The sequence below is a fragment of the Egretta garzetta genome, unplaced genomic scaffold (genome assembly GCF_000687185.1).
Source record: "Egretta garzetta isolate BGI_Z169 unplaced genomic scaffold, ASM68718v1 scaffold792, whole genome shotgun sequence".
Lineage (NCBI taxonomy): Eukaryota > Metazoa > Chordata > Aves > Pelecaniformes > Ardeidae > Egretta > Egretta garzetta.
The window spans coordinates 39,319-59,869 of NW_009258950.1; the positions used below are offsets into that span (position 1 = coordinate 39,319).

General features: G+C 41.9%; 1 protein-coding gene across 1 annotated transcript in view; it reads left to right on the forward strand.

Annotated features, from left to right (window-relative positions):
• Positions 1-20,551, forward strand: part of SRGAP1 (SLIT-ROBO Rho GTPase activating protein 1) — a gene marked incomplete at its 5' end in the record, with an annotated part of 73,058 nt that overhangs the window by 35,013 nt on the left and 17,494 nt on the right. Inside the window, 5 exons of the mRNA XM_009634296.2 lie at positions 3,008-3,035; positions 5,558-5,660; positions 9,349-9,409; positions 9,572-9,649; positions 11,249-11,383. Of these exons, the coding sequence (XP_009632591.2) occupies positions 3,008-3,035; positions 5,558-5,660; positions 9,349-9,409; positions 9,572-9,649; positions 11,249-11,383 (405 nt within the window). The remainder of the gene's footprint in view (positions 1-3,007; positions 3,036-5,557; positions 5,661-9,348; positions 9,410-9,571; positions 9,650-11,248; positions 11,384-20,551) is intronic.

Consider the following 20,551-nt stretch of genomic DNA (forward strand, 5'->3'; position numbering starts at 1 on the left):
TTTTTTTTAACATGTGCATTGAGCAATTTATTCACACACAACAATGTGCAGCTGATGTTAGTCAGAAAAGAAGAAAATGTTCCTCGAAAGGCTCACAGAAAATGTATTTGGAAAAATAAAGTGAATGTTTGTTATTAGGAGGCCCAGTAAAATGCACGATCATCTGCTGAAGGGAGAAAGATAAAAGGCAACAGAATACATTGCCTAATGCGTGTGGAAAGAAAAAGTGAAAGAACTGCATGAAAGGAAATGTGAAGAAAAACTTCTCAGCAGGGTGACCTAAGTGATAAATGGCCGTCAGGCTCTGGGCCGTTCTGCCATGCTCAGGCATGCTTGGACCGTTCTGTTTGAAGAGTTCCCTTTGAGCCACCAGCTGTAACCCCCAGTAGTCAATCTGCATTGCCCACAGTGGTTTTGCACATAGCTGTTGTCACATCATCGTAGCATAGCACGAACAAATAGTACCACAAACGTACATGTTTACATTCACAGCTGGTATTTGGAGCAAAAGGCATCATTCTTACAGGTTAAAAATTTCCAGTACCCCCTTCTGTTGAGGCATGTCCTGCATTAAAATGCACACGCCTGGGAAGGAGGACCTAGATTCTGTACGTCCTTGAATGGGGATGTTTGAAAGGGTAGAATTATAGTGGAATTATGAACATTATTGCTGTAGCTAGTATAGAAACGAATTTGTAGGAAGTGAACCACTCCCCTACTCCACTCAATCTGCCTTTTCTGGAAACCTCCATATCGGCAAGGCAGCAGACAAGTAACATAGGGTGCTGTATTAAGTAATACAGGGGAGAAGAGGGGGAGCGGGAGAGGATTGTCCGAACTGCAAGTTTTCCTTTGGCACCCTCTCTTGATTTTATTCAGACCCGTACAGTGTAAAGATGTAGGCTGCATAAATCCAGATTCCAGTCTGGTGTCCACAACGTTGACAGCATTTGGCTTCTGTTCCAGTTCATCACCTGCCTACTACAGTCTGTTGCTGTTAATGGACGCAGCAGATGCATATTCATCATCTGCACAAGGGAGATAGATGAAGTGTGCTGTTCTGAGTTTGCGTCTACAAATTTGGAAAAGTAAATGAGAAATACTCAAATGAAATTGATACTAAACATAGGAAGCCCACTGATACTCCTATTAATTCTGACCCAAGGCTCATCTATTGAATGAACAAGTGAACAAAGCAAAGGAAAATGCAGGAAAGAGAACAAGCAGCTGTAAAAGAAATTGCCCCTGTGTCCCAGATGGTTTTTGTCCTAATTTGTTAAATATTAGAGATGTGTTTAAAATCCCCCAGACTCAGGATTTGTAACATCTTTTGGTTTACTGGCATTTATTATTGAGATTCTTAGTCTCAATTAACTTCCCTTGGTTACATGAGTACGGAGAAGTCCCTGGCTTACCCTTTTCTGTCATAAGTTATTTTACATACTCTTCTTTCATCCCTCTTTTTCACCTCTCTAAATAGATGCCAACAATCTATACATGTTTTATTAATGCCCGAGACTTTTCCCAGAGCTTATTCTTTGTGCCACCTTCTGTGGATCCCCACTCTTCTGGCACTGCAAAATACGTTTTCAGATTAGGGTTTTCAGTACTGTGCAGTATTTCAGGTGCACCTGGGCATTGCCACATAACGTTAAGTTCTGCATATCACTGTTTTTCATTCTTTCTTCAGACTGACAAGCTTTTGGTGTCACTTTCAAATTGAGCAGTGTACTTAGACCTAGGCCAAGTGATGCTCAAAGTGATTTTCAGCCAGTATAATTATCTGTAGTTCTGTTAGCTGCATAAGTGTTCAATTCTTTCTTCCCTAATATCTTACTTGAACCTGTTAATACTGAATTTCACTTGCCATTGTGTGTCTTGTTCCTTAACATTGTTAAACCCCTCTGAAAGGCTTCGCAGTTTTGTTTCTTGATACAGAAGTATTTCAGTCATCTGTACAATATTCTGCTTCCCTTAGCTGCTGTGATCTCCCCAAGACGTTAATAAATTTATTATGTATGACGTAAATGGTCCTAATGGGAAGGCTTGAGTAAATGACTGTTACACTTTAGTCATGATGAAAAAAGACCATTTAATTCCGCTCTGTTTCCCTTTTCTTCACTAGTTTTTGATCAATGAGAATACTTTGCTGCTCAATCCATGGCTGTTTAGTTGCTTTAGTCGCCTCTTGTGAAGAAACTTATCAGGAGCCTTTGAATTTCTAAGTAAATTAATTCAACTGATTCTCCTTTATCCAGTATTTTACTGACATGTTCAAAGAATTCTAATAAATTAATAGGGCACAATCTCCCTTTGGGAAAACAGGGCTGGTTGGAACTTATCGTACCATGACCTTCCTACTGTTTCATTATTTTGCTTTTCATTATCATGAGTTGACACGGTGCACATGCCTGACTTACTGGTCTGTTGTTCTGCAAAGGTTGCCCAGGAACCTTTCTGGAATACGGTATTTGCTTCTTTACAATTCTCCACAGTTCTCTGTGGTGTTTCCCAGTGGCAACGTTGTATTTTTTTCCTGCAATACACAGACAAAAGAGAGGAAAGAGTCTCTCTATAGCAAGCCATTGGTGTCTAGAGCTCTGTATTTTCAGCACCAAACAGGTTTAGGCACAAAGGAGAGATGTAATCTAATCTTGGCGCAGCTCTGTTTCCATACTGATTTAGTCACTAAAACACATGAGTGCAAACAATAGACGTTGTTTGGAGTTTTACTTCAAATTATTTACAGTATCAAGTGACTCTTTAATCTGTGGGCAGGCTTCTTAAAAGTTGTTCCACAACAAGGGAACACCTGTGTTTGTATTTTAAATGTAACTGTGGAGATGGTAGATAACTGCACTGTCCTGTTTGTTGTATAATTATATATCTTTTGCTGGTATTATGAAAGTTAGGGTTAAAAGTAATTTGCCAAGCATAATTTAGATACAAAAAAAAAATCTGCCTTAAACCTGCAAATGATTGTTTCCTGTATATTGAACTTTTCTAGGTCACAGGGCTGAATACATGACCACAAGGTAAGATATTTTTGACTTGATTAGAGTTACAAATGTAATAAAACCTTAGAAATGACAAATTTTAGAACAAGTTGGTAAGGGTATATAATGCTGTTGTTGCTGCTGTTAACATAAATTGCCTACAGACCCTGTGTGTTTTAACATTCAGCATTTTTGTTTCTGCATGCTGATGGGTAAAGGCCCATACTGCTCATCTTCCTCGATCTTGTGAGCTGCTTAGGCCAGTGTCAAGGGTGGGACAACCTGAGAGATCAGTGAAAATATTTGTGAATCACACACCAAATTTGGAAGTTGCAGGGGGCTTTTTGGTGCTAGAAAAGAAATCTTTTTCAGTTGCTAGAGATGCTTTGCCTCTCAAGGTTTGTAATTCACTTGGCCAGGATACACAGTTCAGAAGCACCTGATACAGAGATGAATTTAGGGGATAGGCTGCATCTGTGATAACCTGGCTCTGGATAGGGGTACCTGCCTCCCCCAGCATCCATGTATTCAGTACTGAAATGGGTCTGTGTATTCACAGACGAGAAGGGATACGGTGCTCCATCTCCCTGCTTTGTGCAGCACATACTTTTTCAGGTGTGTAACGCCAACACCGGCAACGCTGCCTCCAGACATAAACACAGCCTAGCACGCTGCAGCCCCCGGGGTATCAGCCCATGGGGGGCAATAGCAGCTGTTTGGATTTGCAGCTGCAGTTATCTTCTCGTCCTGGTTACAGCAGGAACATCCAGCCCAGCTTTCCTGGTCTCACTCTTCCCTTCCCTCTCCGTGCAATACATCCTTGCTCAATGCCTTCTCTTTCTCCTTTTTGCTTCCTGGACAGGAACGGCCTTGCTGCCACCTCTCATCTCTAGATTAAAAAAAAAAAAAAAAAAAAAAAAGTCTTGCCCTCACAGCTAAGAAGTTTGGATCCAGCTCTGGCTCTGCCTTTGCTGGACCACTTGGTTTTGTATAACTTCTTCTGCCTGGCTCCCATATTCCTGGGGACACCTGTACAAACTTCAGACCAGCCTTTCTCCCACCACTCCATGGTCCATTTTAGCTCTGTAAAGTTGGGCTTATTCACCTTCTTTCCTTACCTTTTGTGGTAACAAATCAGAGCATTCTTCCCAATTGCTGACATTAATTCTGAGACCTGTGCCTTTAACTTTACCTCTGCCCCTAGATACTACCAGGAATGCATGGAAGTCAGCAAGCCTATGTCTAATGAGCAAAACATTCTTTCTTGACTCCAAAGCAGATGACTCATCAGGCTCACATCATCCTAAATTCCCTGCTCTGTATGCAGCTGAAAGAAGATGATGGATTTAGGCACTGATTTTACCTTAGTGAATTGGGAGAGCTATTTGAAGCCAAGATACCTCCTGTCTTCTCACAGTTGGTCACTTAGAGAAGGAAACTCTGAGGGAACAGGGTCTGCCCATCTGTCCCTCGGCACCAGTTCCCCCACTCCGTCTGGGACCTGCCTATTGCCCCAAGGTTCAGTTAAGTTCTCAGACTGTAAGACATGCAAATGGGAAATGTTCCTCAAGGTCGAAGTCGAATTGTAGAAGGAAAGAGGATAGCTTTAAAGATGAGTTTAAAATAGCAGGTAGTACCCAAACAGACCAAAGTCCCACCACTTAATGTTCTATGCATTATTGTTCTTCACTGTTTCCCCCAAAACATTTGATTTTCTGCTAATTCGTGAAAAACCTGTAGAAACACTGGACTGCTGATGCAAGGGAACTCAGGAAGCTGTTGGCATGCGGAATGCCCTGACATTCACAAAACAAATTGTGACCTAGAGAACAATATTTATTTCCTGTAATCTCTTTCCATTGTAGTCATCACATGTGTAACACACTAGGTAAATGTTTTGCAGACCAAAGTTGTGTGTGTTCTTACTTTTCTTTTTTGCCTTATGCTGCTTTTGTTTATTTGTTTCAAGTTGATGGTATTCTTTTAATTCCTTTATCTAATTTGCAAGGTGTTTCTTTTCTTGTGTGAAGATGTTGATGGTTGGATGTGGAAGGCTAAAGTTGTTTAACCTTCCTGGCTCTATGCAGACCATTTGGTTTTGAAGCATCTTAGGAGTGTGCTGAGCAGCTTTAATTTGCATTTGAAGCTTCTCCAGCATGAAGCAACTTTTCTGCTTGATAAGAGGTGCTTCGAGTGGCCTGTGTTCTGCCGCGGCTGGCAGGATGAATTCCAGTGGTTGCTGCACATTTCATGCATGACCGCAACAAAAAAGGCCATTCCGATTGTGCAGTGTTTGGAATAAATGTATGTGGTAAAACTGCAAAGCAGGGATTCACAAAGAATGTCAATATTTATCCATAAGTAATGTGTTTCTAATGGGGGAGTACTCCACTCTTTAATTGCTGTTACACTTAAATTCGATGCAAAGTCTTTATTTGATAAGTACTGTGTTTATTTCTCCCTTTGCAATGTTCTGTTGTTTTGCCATGAGCTTACAGACATTTCATTTTATTGTGTGACTTAATTCTACCTTGCTCAGTAATCATATTCCCTTCCCTTAGGCCTCCAAATCTTCCCCCTAAGCCCCAGAAACACAGGAAGCCCAGACCCCGATCACACTATAGTGCTAAGTTGTTTAATGGTGATTTGGAGTCATTCATCAAGGTACTGGCACCGGCCACCCCAGTGGCTGATCTCAACACTTCTTACTATAATGGTCACCACCTCACGTGAGCTGAGGCAGATCATTATGTTTAAGTCTGTCCTCGGGCTTTTTTCTTTCCCGGTTGATCAATATAATACTTCCTGAAGTCAGAGGGAGAAGGGGATTCATTTCTCACGTTAGCCTCCCTACGATTTTGTTAATCAAGTAGGGATAGTATTGGCAACCTGGTTTCAGTAGGAAACTTAGCATCATGTAGAAGATAGGATGTAGTGGTGCATCCCACAACTTAGCATAATTTCCTCCTTGCCATTTTCATTACATCCAGTATTCAAAGTCTGTGGAGAAGCAGATTACCCTGGGTTTGATATCCAGCTTCTGGTTTCCTATGACTTTAGGAATTTATTATATTGCTTGAAATTGTGATCACCGCTATTCTGGATCTTGTACCTTTGCTGTATTTACTCTCTTGTTTCTTTCTCATACTTTTATTTCTAATAATGCTTCTAGCCGAGGCCGAAGGAACTCTCACACGAGACATCAGGTATAGTTCTGGTGACAAGAGAACCATCTCCGCCTCGCTCTCGGGTTGCATTCATGCCTGGCTCAAAATTAGTTCTTTCAAAGACCTGGAGGGAGAAGTTTGCATTAAGAAATGAATGTATGAGTACAGCAAGCAAAACTGAACCAGAGCACAACTGTGGAGTGACTGTAGTCTTATATGATGGATATTTCCTTATTCATTGACAAGCATCTGCCCATCACAGTCAATTAGTGCATCTGGACACTAGCTGACAAAGCTAAGGGAAAGAAATCTTCAAAAAATATGCAACAGTACATTTATAAATGCAGTGAATTAAATTTCTGACTGCAGGCTCTATGAACTGGGTTTGAATGTTACAGGGATTCTTTTTTTTTTTTCTTGCTGTGCAATGCAGCTAGCGACAAATATTTTGCAGAACAAATTCTGTGCTTGGTGGCACCATACCAGTTCCGCTGTCTTTGAAACAAGCTTTCAGCCACCCTCAGTACAACTATAGGGAAAACCATTATTATTATTATTATTATGCAGGCGGTGCTGTGAGGTACAAAGACTTTCAGGAAATCCTCACATGATGCAAGAGATGAGTATCATGAACAGTTTCTTGCTCAAGGATGAAAATAAGCAAAGCAGAAAAAAGTGCCACAACAAAAAGCCCACACATTTGCACAGAGCAAATGAGGAGAAATGGTACCCCATCATTTTCCCTCAGAGAGAAGAGAGTTATGCTGCGTGGCAGTGTGGGTGACGGGGCTTACTTGCAAGTGGAGAGTCCTACATAGTCTTTTGAAAGGAAAGAGGAGAAGAAAGCTGGTAGCCTTACGACAGTTTTGCCAGCATGGGAGCTAACCTCGGAAAGCATGCCGGCCCAAAGACCATGTCATTCCTGATAGGGATGAGTCATTTTTGACAGGCACAAAAGGATTACAGCTAGTGAAATACAGCATCACACCAAATCGCTTTTTGTTACATTTTTGCATCATAAGAAATGATAATTAGTCCCAAACATACCTTCACTGACTATACACATCAGATTAAATTCACAGCAGCGGTAGGGTCACTGTTCTTGGCATTTCACTGACACAGATTGTTAGTTCAAATTATTTTCCTGTCATTAGATCCAAAATCCAAAGCTGTTAGTTTAGATAATTTCAGGGAATTACTTAACTACAGAGTTGTGCATGGTTCTGAAGAGGGTCTCCAAAACCAGGTATGAAAGTAATTTGTTTGAAAATTCTTACTGCAAACACTATCTTTTCCAAGGCTTTACATTCTTTGCATGAACCAGTGTACTAACAGGAGATACGGGTGCATGTTGTGCATGTTTTCTAATACTCTGGTTTTTTGGAGAGCCAGGCTGCTCAGTGTTGGTGAAGATGACAGTATTCCTGGGTTTAGCAACTGACCTGTTCCGTGGGGGTTTTTTTATTCAGCTGTTACTGAATCATGACACAACTCAAACAGAAAATATTCATCCAAACATTGCTGGTTCTTGGCTAGTCAGTCTTTGCTAGGTTTTAAATTAAAAGACAAACAAGTCACAATTTCAATAGCATCATCAGTGGCACAGGCTTTTGTAAGCCCCATGAAAACCACAGGGAGTGCACAAGGATATCAGGGCTTAGGTTCTCTCGGGAAGTGCATTGTTTTATTGCTTCACTGTGTGTTATTTTTCCAACTTTTTTTAGTAGCTGGCTTTTCCTCTACTTGGGCTTAATTCATAAACTTCCCATTAGTGTAATTTAGCATGAAAATGAAGGACTAGTTTGTAAGAGGAAACGTGTATTCTGAGTTACGGGGTGCTTTTGAATTCATGATTTTGTAATACAGACTGGTTTTGTATTAAACTTCCAAATGAATTAGTCAGTTCTCTGAGCACTTACATATTTGAAATTCATTTGGAAAGAAAAATTATAGCTTCCAAGACAAGAATTTCAAAGGTACCTATTATTTATGAAATGGTAATTTTTCCAGTGTAAGCACCAACTTTTCTAAATAATTTTTAATCATATGATTTGTGTCTTTAATAGATATTTGATGACTTGTAGTCTTTAATGTGCTTGGGGCAAAACATCTATTTTTTAAAGTGCCAAAACACACAGAGAAAGGACTGTGATGGTTCTTCTGGAAAATCAGCAGTTAAAAAGACAAATAACTCACTGAAAATTAGTGTATAGTCATCTTCTCCCCCTCCCGTCACAAGCATTTTTTCTCCTGTAGTAAAACACGTCTACTTAACTGAAGATGTAGCTGTAGACCTGCTTGCTGCATCATGGCTGAGACCAGGAGCTTTGATTCCTGAGCTCTGCCGGTTGCAGGTGGGGAGGTGTAGGCTGTGACCTCCCTTTCCCAATGCCTGTGCGCCTACAGAAGAGGCAGCTGAGCCACATGCTCAGCTCAAAGTGGCTGCAGTTCACCACCCAGTGTATTACAGCCTGAAACAACGTGCCAGGTCATCATCTGCCCTGTGTTAGGACATGCAGATCAGCAGAGGACCTAGGAGCACTCTCAGGTCAGGAGGGAGATACCTGGTACCCCATGCAATGTCATTTGGTGGCTTTTCTCCAAGAACATTTCTGATAGTCCAGCAGGTCCGGAAAAGGCCTTGTCAACTGTTTGTGATCAACATTTTTTTACCAAAAAAAAAAAACAAAAAACCACCTCGAGGAGTTAGGTCCTGTGTAATTAGGTCCATGTAGGATTTTCTCCACCAGGAAAAGAAAGGTAAGTTAAATGGCTGCAGAGAGATCATCTTCATCATGAATTCTTATTCTTAATAATAAACTTTTTAAAAGGCAAATTCACTGCTTTAACTCATTTTGCTTCAAAAATCTAAAACACATGCATGAGCTTAGATGTTACATACAGTGTTAGCCAGATACAGTGGCAGAGGTAGAGAACGAAGTCTCTGAATTTCCTGATTCAATTATTTTAATGAAGAGCCATAATCTTTTCACCTGTTCCTGTCCCTCCTTCCCTAAATGGGAAAAGAACTCTGTTAGAAACTATATGTTTTCTTCTGTGGTTTTTTTGCCAGCACTGTATGTCCATCTGGATTGACCAAGAAAATGAATTTTCACATTCAGTCCAGAGTAGGGAGGTTTCCTCTTTCTGGTCTGCATTCACTCTTTCTGCTCTTGTTTTTCCAGGATTCAGGACAAGTCATTCCTCTCATTGTGGAAAGCTGTATCAGATTTATCAATTTATACGGTAAGCTCTGAAACTTCCTATGCCATTTCATTATTGACCTGACTTTTTTGTGTATCTTTTGCATAATGCATTTACCACCACAGCTTTGTTTTTAAAATAGAGATAAGAAGTGGTTTAAAAACTGGATTCGTTTCTCACCACTGTCTCCCATCTTTGCTGCAGGTCTTCAGCATCAGGGAATTTTTAGAGTGTCTGGTTCCCAGGTGGAAGTCAATGATATTAAAAATTCATTTGAGAGAGGTAATTGCATTTTCATTTGTTCAAGCACCTTAATATCTGACATTTTAAAATCTTTTAAGTTCTAATTACTTTCTTGGCTGTTTAAGCAGTTTCTATGCACTTTGTATCCTGCACCTAAAACGTTGCACCATCATATGCTTAAAGATGAAGTATAATGATGACATATGCATGTTTTTCCTCTGTTATGTCCTAGGAGTTTGAGGTTGATTCTCATTTTGGTTAGACAAGGCTCTTGACTCTTGACTCAGGGTAAACTTTAGTCTTTTGTTAATGATAAACTGCAAATAATAGTTTGTCTATATTTTATTTTAAAGATCCTCAGAAAAGTAAGATTATGGTTTTTAATTAGGTTCAAGAGACTACTTAATGCAATTTGAGAACCCCGTTACTTGATCTTCTGGAATACAAGTGCTCAACTTTCTGGTCCCTCTGCCAAAGTGGCATCATGATCAATGAGAATACGGGCTGTGAAAGGGTCGTTCCATTTTCAACCACTGTTTTCATTCCTGAAGGAAACTTCAGCCCCAGAGGAGGAATTATGGGAAAGATAACAGGAAGTGAAAAAAGCTTTTTAAAAATGAGTGGCTTGCAACACCCAGCCTAGGATTGCTCTGCTAGGGGAACCGGGATCCAGCAATCCCTTAATTGTGTTAAAACAATACTAGTTACAATTTTTTTTTTTAATCTTAAATTCCCTTTTCTCGGGTCTTAGAAGCTGGTTTTTTTTAATTTCCAGAGAAACATTTTGCAGTTCATCTGGTAATGAGAAAACCCTTGGAGCAATAAGTCTGGTGACTAAAAGCATGAAAAAAATGCACAGTATTTTTTTCCCCAGGATTAGTTACATATCTTGTTAAACCTGATCTCGTTTTTGACAAGATACATGAAGCAGCTGGTTTTACATGCTAAGTGAAGCCACATCCTCCTATTCTCCAGCTTTTAAATCTGCCTTATTGTTAACTGCTTCTCTTAGGTAGTATTATTCTGGAAGATACATACATTTTAAAGTGTTTCAAACTAAAGATTAAGTCCTTAAAATTACACATAGTTCAGTTATGGCGTTTTAAAGTGTTTCAAACTAAAGTCCTTAAAATTACACATAGTTCAGTTATGGCTGAGGTTTCCGTTGGGGTTTCAGTTCCTATACAGTTTTTTCACAAAGCGGTTGCACCTATTCCTGAATGTTTTAATTTTTCAGAATGAGGACAGATTTCCAATTCAAAGAATTATCTAACTCAGTTTGCTTTATGTAAGCTCCCAAAGAATAGTCTGAGAAACCCTATTCGATTAAGAACATTTGGCTTTTTTATTTTACTTACTGTAAATCACAACATGTCCATAAATACCTAGTTGGAAGTTCAGGACCTAAGAGATCACCAGGTTATGTAATTTAAAGGAAGCTTTATGTAGACTGCCAGTTTTAGTTTAATCATAGCCTGGGATTCCTAAATCAATGTTTATTATCTTACTTGAATGTTTGCATTGCCACCTCCCACATGCTAAAAACAAAAACACCCAAAAATGTCACTCACTTATAAAAATGTTGCGTGCAAGAATGCTCCTACATGTGTGTTTCATTCAATTTATTTACTTTTTAAGGTGAAAATCCTTTGGCAGATGACCAAAGTAACCATGACATTAACTCAGTTGCTGGAGTACTGAAGCTCTATTTCCGAGGGCTGGAAAATCCTGTCTTTCCTAAGGAAAGATTTAATGATCTTATTTCTTGTATCAGTAAGTAGAAATCTGTTTCTTTCTCAATAGAATTTTACTTTCGTATATACAGTAGCAGCCTGAAAAAAGCTAACTTCACAGATTTTTCTGAGACAATTTGTTTGCCATCTGTAACGGTCTGGGTCAGTTATTAGTCATACTCACAGCTGTGGTTGTTCCCTTTTTCCAGTGGGATTAATGTACAGTTCAACTCTTTGTTTAATAGGGCAGGAAGAATATCTTTTGGTATACAAGAGATAGTTAAATTTAAGCACACAATTATTTTCCTCTGTGCACTGGGGCAGACAGAAGGGGATGAAGTCATGACCGTGCAAACAGAGTGCGTTGCTTGCCACCAAGGTTTTCATGCCCCACAGCTTGGAGTCAGCACTGGTGAATAAGTAACTAACTGCTCAACATTGTGTGGTTCTGGACCCTTATTGTGCTCAGCTTAAAACCCCCAATCCAAGTGGCAGGAAGACCCTTCAGCACAGGAATGGAGGGGAGCAGCTGAGCCCAGTCTGCCTTCCGACACACAAACTGTAATGGGATGCCTTGGAGGAGCGTTGCATGGGTCTGTGCACTGCTGCTGTTCGTAGCCCGACACAGAGAGGTTGTAGTAATTTAGGAAGTTCTCAGTGGATGAGTGAATTGCTGTGGCACGCACAAAACCTCTTCCAGTTCACAGGTCCCTGCAGATGTTGAGGAGGGGTGAGGCCAAGCCAACCATCAGTAGGCTTACTGTTCCCTGTGGGTCCATTAGAAGTGGTCAGAGGTGCTAGCGTTGTGGAAGAATTTCCTTCTTTCAACCCTTCCTTTATAACTTGCCTGCTTGAGCCAAATGGAGAAAGAGGCAGTTTCACAGGTAACGAGGGCCAGTCCTTTGGGATATTAATTAGGGCAGGCTTTCTCCAAACTGTGTTATTTTGGCAAAGGGGTCTCAGCCCAGCAGGCAGGACTGCGGATCAATGTGTGCACAGTGTCCAGGTCTAGCCATCAGATGGGCTTTTCTGCTCCCTGCTAGGGGAGCCCAACGTGTGTGGTTTGCTTCCCACGCAGGAAGGATCACAGTCATTCAGGCTGGAGGTTACAAATACATGGATTGCTGTGACCAGGTCTATGTGTAATATTTTGTGGTTTGGTTTTTTGTGGGGTTTTCTGCAGCAGTTGCTATTTACAGACTCAGTGGTACTGTGGAGTCCTGAAGGACCTCAAAACCACAGTTTAACAGTCTGATCCCTGATGCGGAGGGGGACGTGTCTTTAGGATGTATATTCTTGGTTATGCCTGAATTCAGCTTTAGCTAACTGCAGTGCCACAGCCCAGAAAATGTCTGAGAGTCATAGAAATTGAAATCCAAAAAAGGAACGTTTTGACTGAGTGATTTTCTGTGTGACAGGGATGATGGAACTTTACCTAATAAACCTGCACTGATTTCCATAACTTGTGGATGAATTAAAGCATGTCTGCTGGAAAAATTTATTGATTTAATGGCTTCAGTTGACAGAAAACCTACCACATTCTTGGATAAGCTGTTCAAATGATTAATCACTTTCATCGTTAAACATTTGTACCAGATTTCCTTTTCAAAATTTCTGCTGTCAGATTCTGCCCATTGGATCTCTGTATGACTTTATTATTTTGACTAATCATTAAGAAAAATAGAAACGGTGGTTCTTATATGCGGAGATGGTATTGTACTCTCCTGTGTTGAAGAGCTCTAAATAGAATTGTAAAATACCAAGAATGAGTATTTGGCTTACAGAGATTATACAAGTGAGTGGTTATGAGATGCAAAAATGTTTGCCTAAAACAACCTTTTATATGTGTTCCAAGAAGAGGAACCTGGATGATTTCAAAGGGTTTCCATTCACCACTGAAGCTTCTGAAGACGGGATAGGGTATTTGGAAAGAGGATTAGAAGTTCAATGGACTGAGTATGTGTACATGGCACCTGTGCAGGCGAGAGAGATTCACCAACCTTTCAGAGCATCACTGTCTGAGAGGGATCCAGTTCAGTTATCCCAAAGTGGTCTTTTTTTATTAAGAACTTCAAGGAAAAAGGTAATGAATACTAGATTAGGCCTTGGTTTCCTTAGAGGATGCCCAAATATTGCATGTTCAAGGTAGGCAGGGGATTATTTTCTTGCAAAACTGTTGACAACCTTTTTTTTTTTTAAGTAGTAGTGTCATCTAGCAGAGGTGAAATCAGTAACAACCAATAGCCTGGAACAAAGTCTCTGCTTTTCCCAGCCACATTTTTAAATGGGACAGTTATTGGGAAAGCGGTGTTGCCATCTGACCCTGGTTTAGACTGGCTGTTCTCTGAGGCTGTCGTAGGTCTGGATTATCATTTCTACAACAGCTTGTCAAAACGAGGTGTAATGACTGAGTAGTTCTGCTAGGTTTGACTTCTGCTATTGCTGTTACAGAAGAAAGCAGAGGATTTTCTTCCTCATCATGTGTTGTAAGACTCTCAGGTCTGTTTCTGGCAGGTTTTGGAGGATTTTGTTGTTGCCTGGTTTAGTTTCCACAAGGTTATCTTTCAGGGCGCTCTGAAATGGCATGTCAATGCCTTCCTTCAGTGGAGGGAGGAAAGGTAAGTTTGGAACATGGCCGCACAAAAGGGGTTTTATCTTTGAGCACATTGGGGTGGGTTTAATTTGTGTTGTTGCCAGCCCCAGAACCGCACGCTGGGAGCAGTGTGTCTGCATTTTCTGGTTATCTGAGAAGCCTGAGATGGGGTGTTTTTACAGCTGTGGACCTAGTCTTTGCGCTTCGTTAAGTGGCACACTACTTCCAGGGAATGTTGGGGGTTTTTTTAAAAACAACGAGCACTTCAGAATATACTACCTATCACGGTTTAGTTTAGATAGCACCTATGTGGTTCTTACTACCAAAAACTGGCTGTCTCAAAGACCCTTTCCATTGCTGCCTTTTAACCTTAATGCTTTGTATATCGTGCAAAAAGGAAGTCACTCTAGGCAAGATTTTTCTGCCACTTCAGACTTTGAACTTGTCGTAGTTAACATTAGTTTCTTTCTCTGTGCTCATGTGGCTTCACATATTAAGTATGTTGGTCTTCACGTTAATGGGTGCAGGGCCAGACTCCCTTTCCTCTGTGAGGACACACGTTATTGTAACTTCTTTAGATCACGATGTGTAAAGTCCAGAAAGCTTTCACATTTTTAATTAAGAGGGTTTAAATACTCTTAGTTCATATTGCATTCACTATCTGATAAGCAGCGAGGAAAAAAAGTTGTGTTCAAATAGTTTTTTCAAGATAAATGTCAGTGTGTCTTTTTTAATCGTTGCAGAAATTGTTATAAAAGGGGGGAGGGAGAAAGCAAATTCATAAAGTTAATGTTCACATAAAACTGTAAAAGGGCAGAATGTCACACATTTTATATGGAAATGTAATGTTGCCAGTGAGAAACCCCTTGAAACTGAAGTACTTAGTTATGGATGTCAAGCATAATTGAGGCTACAGCTGCAAAATGAACCTTTCCTCAGTACAGCCACTGAGGAATTCCTTTGCATTTATGCATATATTTCCAAATGAAATAGAGCATTGTGATTTAATGCTTTCCCTTTTGCAAATACAGTGGAACAGTGCAAAATGACTGTGACTTTTAGGGCAATTTGTATTAATTAGGCTCGTGAGAACAATGTTATTCTGTTTGGGCTTATGAACTGGTTTAGATAAAATGTGGGCCAAATTATGACTTCTCCAGAGCAAGCGTGGAAGGTAGGGCAGAACGTAAAGAATCCATCTGATTATGCACCACAATTCTGCGTTCTCAGCAAAAGGAGTGGCTGCTATTGCTACCAGCTGCGCTCGGTAAACCAGAGGGTAAAATAAGGGGAGGGGGGAAAGGGAGGAGAGTTGCACTGTACTTCTTTTCTGCCCCTTTGTAGAAGCAGGTTGGGCCAAAGACAAGCAAAATATTTGCAACGGGCAGAGGGTACGGAAGCTCTGCTGAGGGCTGGCCATAATTCACCTTCACTGCTGGGGAACTGCAGTTCCTCTCCTGGTGTGAGTTCTTACACACATGAATCACACATCTCAGCTACCCAGACAGCTTAGCTTCTGCTCAGGTCGTTATAATTCTTCTTGGTTTCGTCTCCATTGCCTTAAATTTGATATACTAAGGTGCCAGGATGGGTGAAAGCTTACATCTTTTTTCCTTCTGATTTTCATCATTTCAATCCCTCACTGCCAGCAGCGTCCATTTACCTAAAGGTATAAATGTTATGGGAGGAAATTATTTTACTGCTTTTCCAGACTATTGCCCATTACCTAAAAAGTAAAAAAATACTCTGAATTGTCAACTCTTCCCAAAAAAGTTTCAACAAAATGACAATTGTTTCCATCCCTAAGTGACAGTGGAGACAGTTGTGTTTGTCCTCCAGTAATGCGTTCTTAAACAGATCTGAAAGAGCTGTAAGTGGCATGGCTGAGTTAATGTATGTGTATCTTTGAGTTGGATTGGACCCATCTACTAAAGTGGAAAGAAGCACAAATTGTTAACTTCAGCACTAATACATATTCATGTAATTTACTTGTCAGCTGCAAATTGACCATAAAAATTACATCTGCAAGTGTAACTCAATCGCATTTGACGTTCAGCGGGTGTGTAAAATATGTATTAGGCATTCACTCTGTTACTAGTAGGCACCACTCCAAATGGAAGTCGCGAGTGACCCCCACACAGAGATACCACATTGGATTTTATCCTTCAAAACGGTGGTCCTAAAGGAGAGAGCGAGTTTACATTGCCATTGTTTGCTTCCTTCTTCCTCTTAGTGCTACCCTTGCCCGTGAAATATGCTTGGCTTGCGCAGCGCTGGCTGTTAGTCCAGCACAATTCATTCATTGCTGACACCAGGTTTCTCCTTCCACATGTTCTGATCAATAATATCTTTGCAAAATGTTTGCATTTCTTTGGTTACTTCTGAGATTGGCCCATGGAGGCTGCCTGGGAACAGAGGGTGGTAGAACAGACAGGATCCAGAATTCATGTTTCTGAGCTCTGACTGCTCCCAGGCTGAACCTTCTCCTCGCTGGATAACTGTGTCTAACCTCCAGTGCAGGAGAGGCCATGCGTAGAACCACAACCAGAAAAAGTACAGTGCTTATGTAGCATTTTTGACTAAACCAGAGTGATATAGGCATGTAGCTGTCCAGTTGGCCCAAAATATTTTGGAACCACCAGCAGTTGCGCTCTTGCAAGTCTTTTGTTCTCCATCACCAAAGCACTGCCTTTATGTATTTGAATATTTATTGCCTTTTACGTGCTCCACCACTTCAAGATTATTGCTTAATTAAACTTCAATTTACATTTTCTTCATGTTATTTAGGATGAATCTATCCCTGTCTTCATTTATAATTTAGTGTTGTTTGATTTGTATTTGGGGGCTTGTGTTAGTAATTGTGTTTTCTCCCCTCTCCGGTTTCCTTTACTCTTCTGAGGCAGATTGTTCACTTCAGAGTCTGCCTTTGCAAAAACCGTATCATGAGTCACCAGGTGGTTAAAACATGTTATTTCTCATGGAAGAGAAAAGCATTCATTCATTGATTCTGTGTGTCTCTGCACAGTAAGCAAAGATGACACCGCCTCTCCAGAACAGGTTCCGGTGTTCTTGGAGGCTGAAGATCACACCTTGTAAGGCTTGAGTAGTTAGGATTTATGCCTATCTCATCCTATTTAGAGAACCGGTCCTTAGCCTGTGGCTGACAAAGAGGCAGCTAGCTGATAAGTAATTCTTTCATTTATGCAATGACATTAGTCTCAGCTGGATTCATTCACCCAGTTCAAGGACAAGGAGTGTTTGCAGAGGAAGTCCATGGGAGATCAAATAAATCTTTTCCAAGAGCAATGCAAGATTGTGCCTCAGCAGATTTTCTTGTGGAGGTTGCGATCTGCCTCTTTGGAGGATTTTATGAACAAGTTGGACAGACGTCTCTCAGAGGTGATCAAGGTGAAGTCAAAGGGTGAGATTGTAGACTTAAATGACCTCTGCTGAAGAGTCCTCCTAGCTCTGGTTTTCGTTTTTTGTAGTAGCTGGTGGAGGGTCCTTAGATCCCAAACACCTTTGATGCTTTAGATGCCTAGATAATTTTTTAGATACACAGAAAACCAAGCTCCTTATATTATTAGGGTGCTTTGCTCCATTATAGTCTGAAAAAAACACATTAATAGTTCTGGGCACAGGTGTCCAGCTCTTCCATAGCGTGCTACAGTCACGCAGCCCCAGAAGCTGGCCTCTTCCCCTGCTCTTGTTTCACCCCACAAATGTCTCCAGTGCTCTGGGCTGCACTGTAGCTCCACTTTGACAGGAGCACAGTGTTCCCACGCCAAACACCTTCTTGTCTGTCTGGCAGAAAAAAATCTCCAGCTCGTGGGTTTGACCCCCCTGGCTGAGACGGTTCTGGAAGTCAGGTGTGTCAGACCAGAGCTCCAAAAGTTTTGCTCTGTACAGAGAACTGGGAACTAGAAAATAGTAACCATTTCTATCTGTGGTATTTACCTGATGGTAGTCTTGATTTGTGGTTGATATTCATGTGTCCTTCGTGCAGATCTCCCTTCCCTCCCTCACTCCACAGTCAGAAAAACCACGTTCATTCTCAGTGTGCTTTGGCCTTGCCGGAGGCTTCTCCTGTTGCTTGTGTTTGGGAATGTGAGTCTCATCATATCATTAGAGTAATGAACCAGTTTTCAAATCCCCTGATTTCTATTTCTGCTTGACAGCTAATGGCATTATTAGGACAAGTCATGTAATATCAGCATTTCCGTTTTCTTAGCCGAGAAATGGGTAATACCTCACCGGTCGCTGAGGTAGGGCTAATTACAGTTCTTTAAAATCAGAGTAATGACAAGAGGGCCTCCAACAGAAGCGTTGTGAGAGAGGAGACACAACCAGCTTTCTGCAGTGCTGGGATTGCCCGTGGTTTCTCGCAGCAACCAGCTTGTAGCCTGGATGGCCGTTCTGCCCCGAGGCTCTCTTCAGCAAACCCGGTGGAGGCAAAGCAATGCTTTTTCTTCCCTCAGCATGGGAAGCAGCAGAGCTGCAAATTCATTCTGCCTGGATGCAGAAGGATTGCTCTGTATACATTCCTTCTTTCCTTATGTACCCAAACATTCACACACACTGCATGCACACAAGCAACGATGAAATTTGGCTCCTCATTTAAAAGCAGCGCGCAAATGCATAACATTGTTAGCTATCTCCTTTAAACCAAATCAGTGCTGAGAAAGAAGAACAAGCCTTTTGAAATAACATGGAAAGCACATTAATTTACCACTTGGCAGCAGTTTGGGTTTTCAGTAAAGGGGCTTTAATGGAAACTGGGACTGGGTTACTAGGAAGGTATCAGAATGTATGCACCTCATTCCAGCACACGTAGCTTGTAACTGCTTCAGTATAGAAGTGATCTTCTAGTACTTTGTCCTCATAGTGCTCCTAGTAGGGCATGGGATAGCTCAGCACACGGCCATACAGCCAAACTATCTATTTTGCCATGTCCGTGCTGCCTATTGGGACCAGTTCCTGGCTCACACACCCTGTGAGCGATGTCTAGGAACAGCAATGACTGAACCTGGTCCAGGGCCGGTCTCCAGGACTGGCTGGAAGAGGCAGGTCTGCAGCACAAGCATTAGCCTGGAAAGTCTTTAATGGGGTTGTTTAGCCTGGAGAAAAGGAAGCTGAGAGGAGACCTTATCACCCTCTGCAACTACCTGAAAGGAGGTTGTGGTAAGGTGGGGGTTGGTCTCTTCTCCCTTGTAACAGGCGATAGGACGAGGGGAAATGGCCTCAAGTTGCACCAGGGCAGGTTTAGGATGGACATTAGGAAAAATTTCTTCACTGAAAGGGTTGTTAAGCATTGGAATGGGCTGCCCAGGGAAGGGATTGAGTCCCCATCCCTGGAGGTATTTAAAAGACGGGTAGATGAGGTGCTTAGGGCCATGGTTTAGTTGTGGGATGGCAGGGTTAGGTTAACGGTTGGACTTGATGATCTTAAAGGTCTTTTCCAACCTAAATGATTCTATGATTCTAATGCAGAGGGCAGGCCCTGGTGCTGCGTCACAACTTCCCTCCATCTTCCTGCATCCAGCACACAAGGTGGAAAGGCTGGAGAGGAGCTGTGCCACAGTACCGCACAGCAGTGCTGCTTGAGGCGGGAGTGTTGAAAGACGTAACCAAAGCGCCTTTGGACCTTCCTCCCTCAGCCCCACTCCATAGCAAATCCACCTGCGCACACACACACAGGCTCAAAACCACCCAGACCTACAATTCTGCATATAGAGGCTCAGAGACAGGCTTGTCAGGGGGAAGGTTGGCTGAGCTGGAGACTCACAAGGCACCGCTAGCTCTAACAGCAGCTGCTTTTGTTGGAAGATTGGGAACTGAAGATACGATCAGGCTTCTTCCACTTAGTTTTGGAGAGTTGCTTAGTTTAGATAGGTGGAGAAGGGCCTCGCACTAAAACTGGTGTCTGTGGGCTGTGCAGAACAGCAGTGGGGCACTACAGTGCAGAAGCGAGGGTTCGTAGCGTTGGTGTCTCCACGATGTGGTACGCACTGGAAAGGGAGAGGAGAACTGTGGTTGCTCTGCAGATCCTTGCCGTGCGAGCAGCTCCCAGTCCCTGCCGTGGACTCCGGTTCTTAACCAGTGTCCAGGAGCACTTCTTGATTCATGCAGTCCAGGTTTAACAGAAACATAAAAATAAATTTCAAGTCCCATACTCCACTAAAGTGTAATGGCTTGAACTGATTCTCAGCTAGACTTTGAGTTCTGTGTGACTCATTAGGTTATGAATTACACAACTTGTCAGCCCTCCTTTCCCCCACCAGCTCCGTGGCAGTCAGCAGCGTCTCACCGGGGACACACTGTTCCAGCCTTCAGCTGCTCTGCTAGGGAACAGGATTCTACCTCCCGCAGGAGTTCCGCTTTGCTGCTCCCGCAGTAAATACCGTGATCCAAGTGGGTTTCCTTCATGCGAGCGGTGGTGGGCTGTTCCCTTTCTGCAGAAACTCCCAAGGAGCCGAGCTTCACCCCATCCCAAAAATCTTCTGTTCCCCAGCACGCTAGTGGCACTGAGCCAGTGGGATCTCCCATAACTGCAGGTGTGGGAACAGGTTTTCCCCCTTAGTTCACTACACTGGCATTTCCTAATGAAGTGCAGCA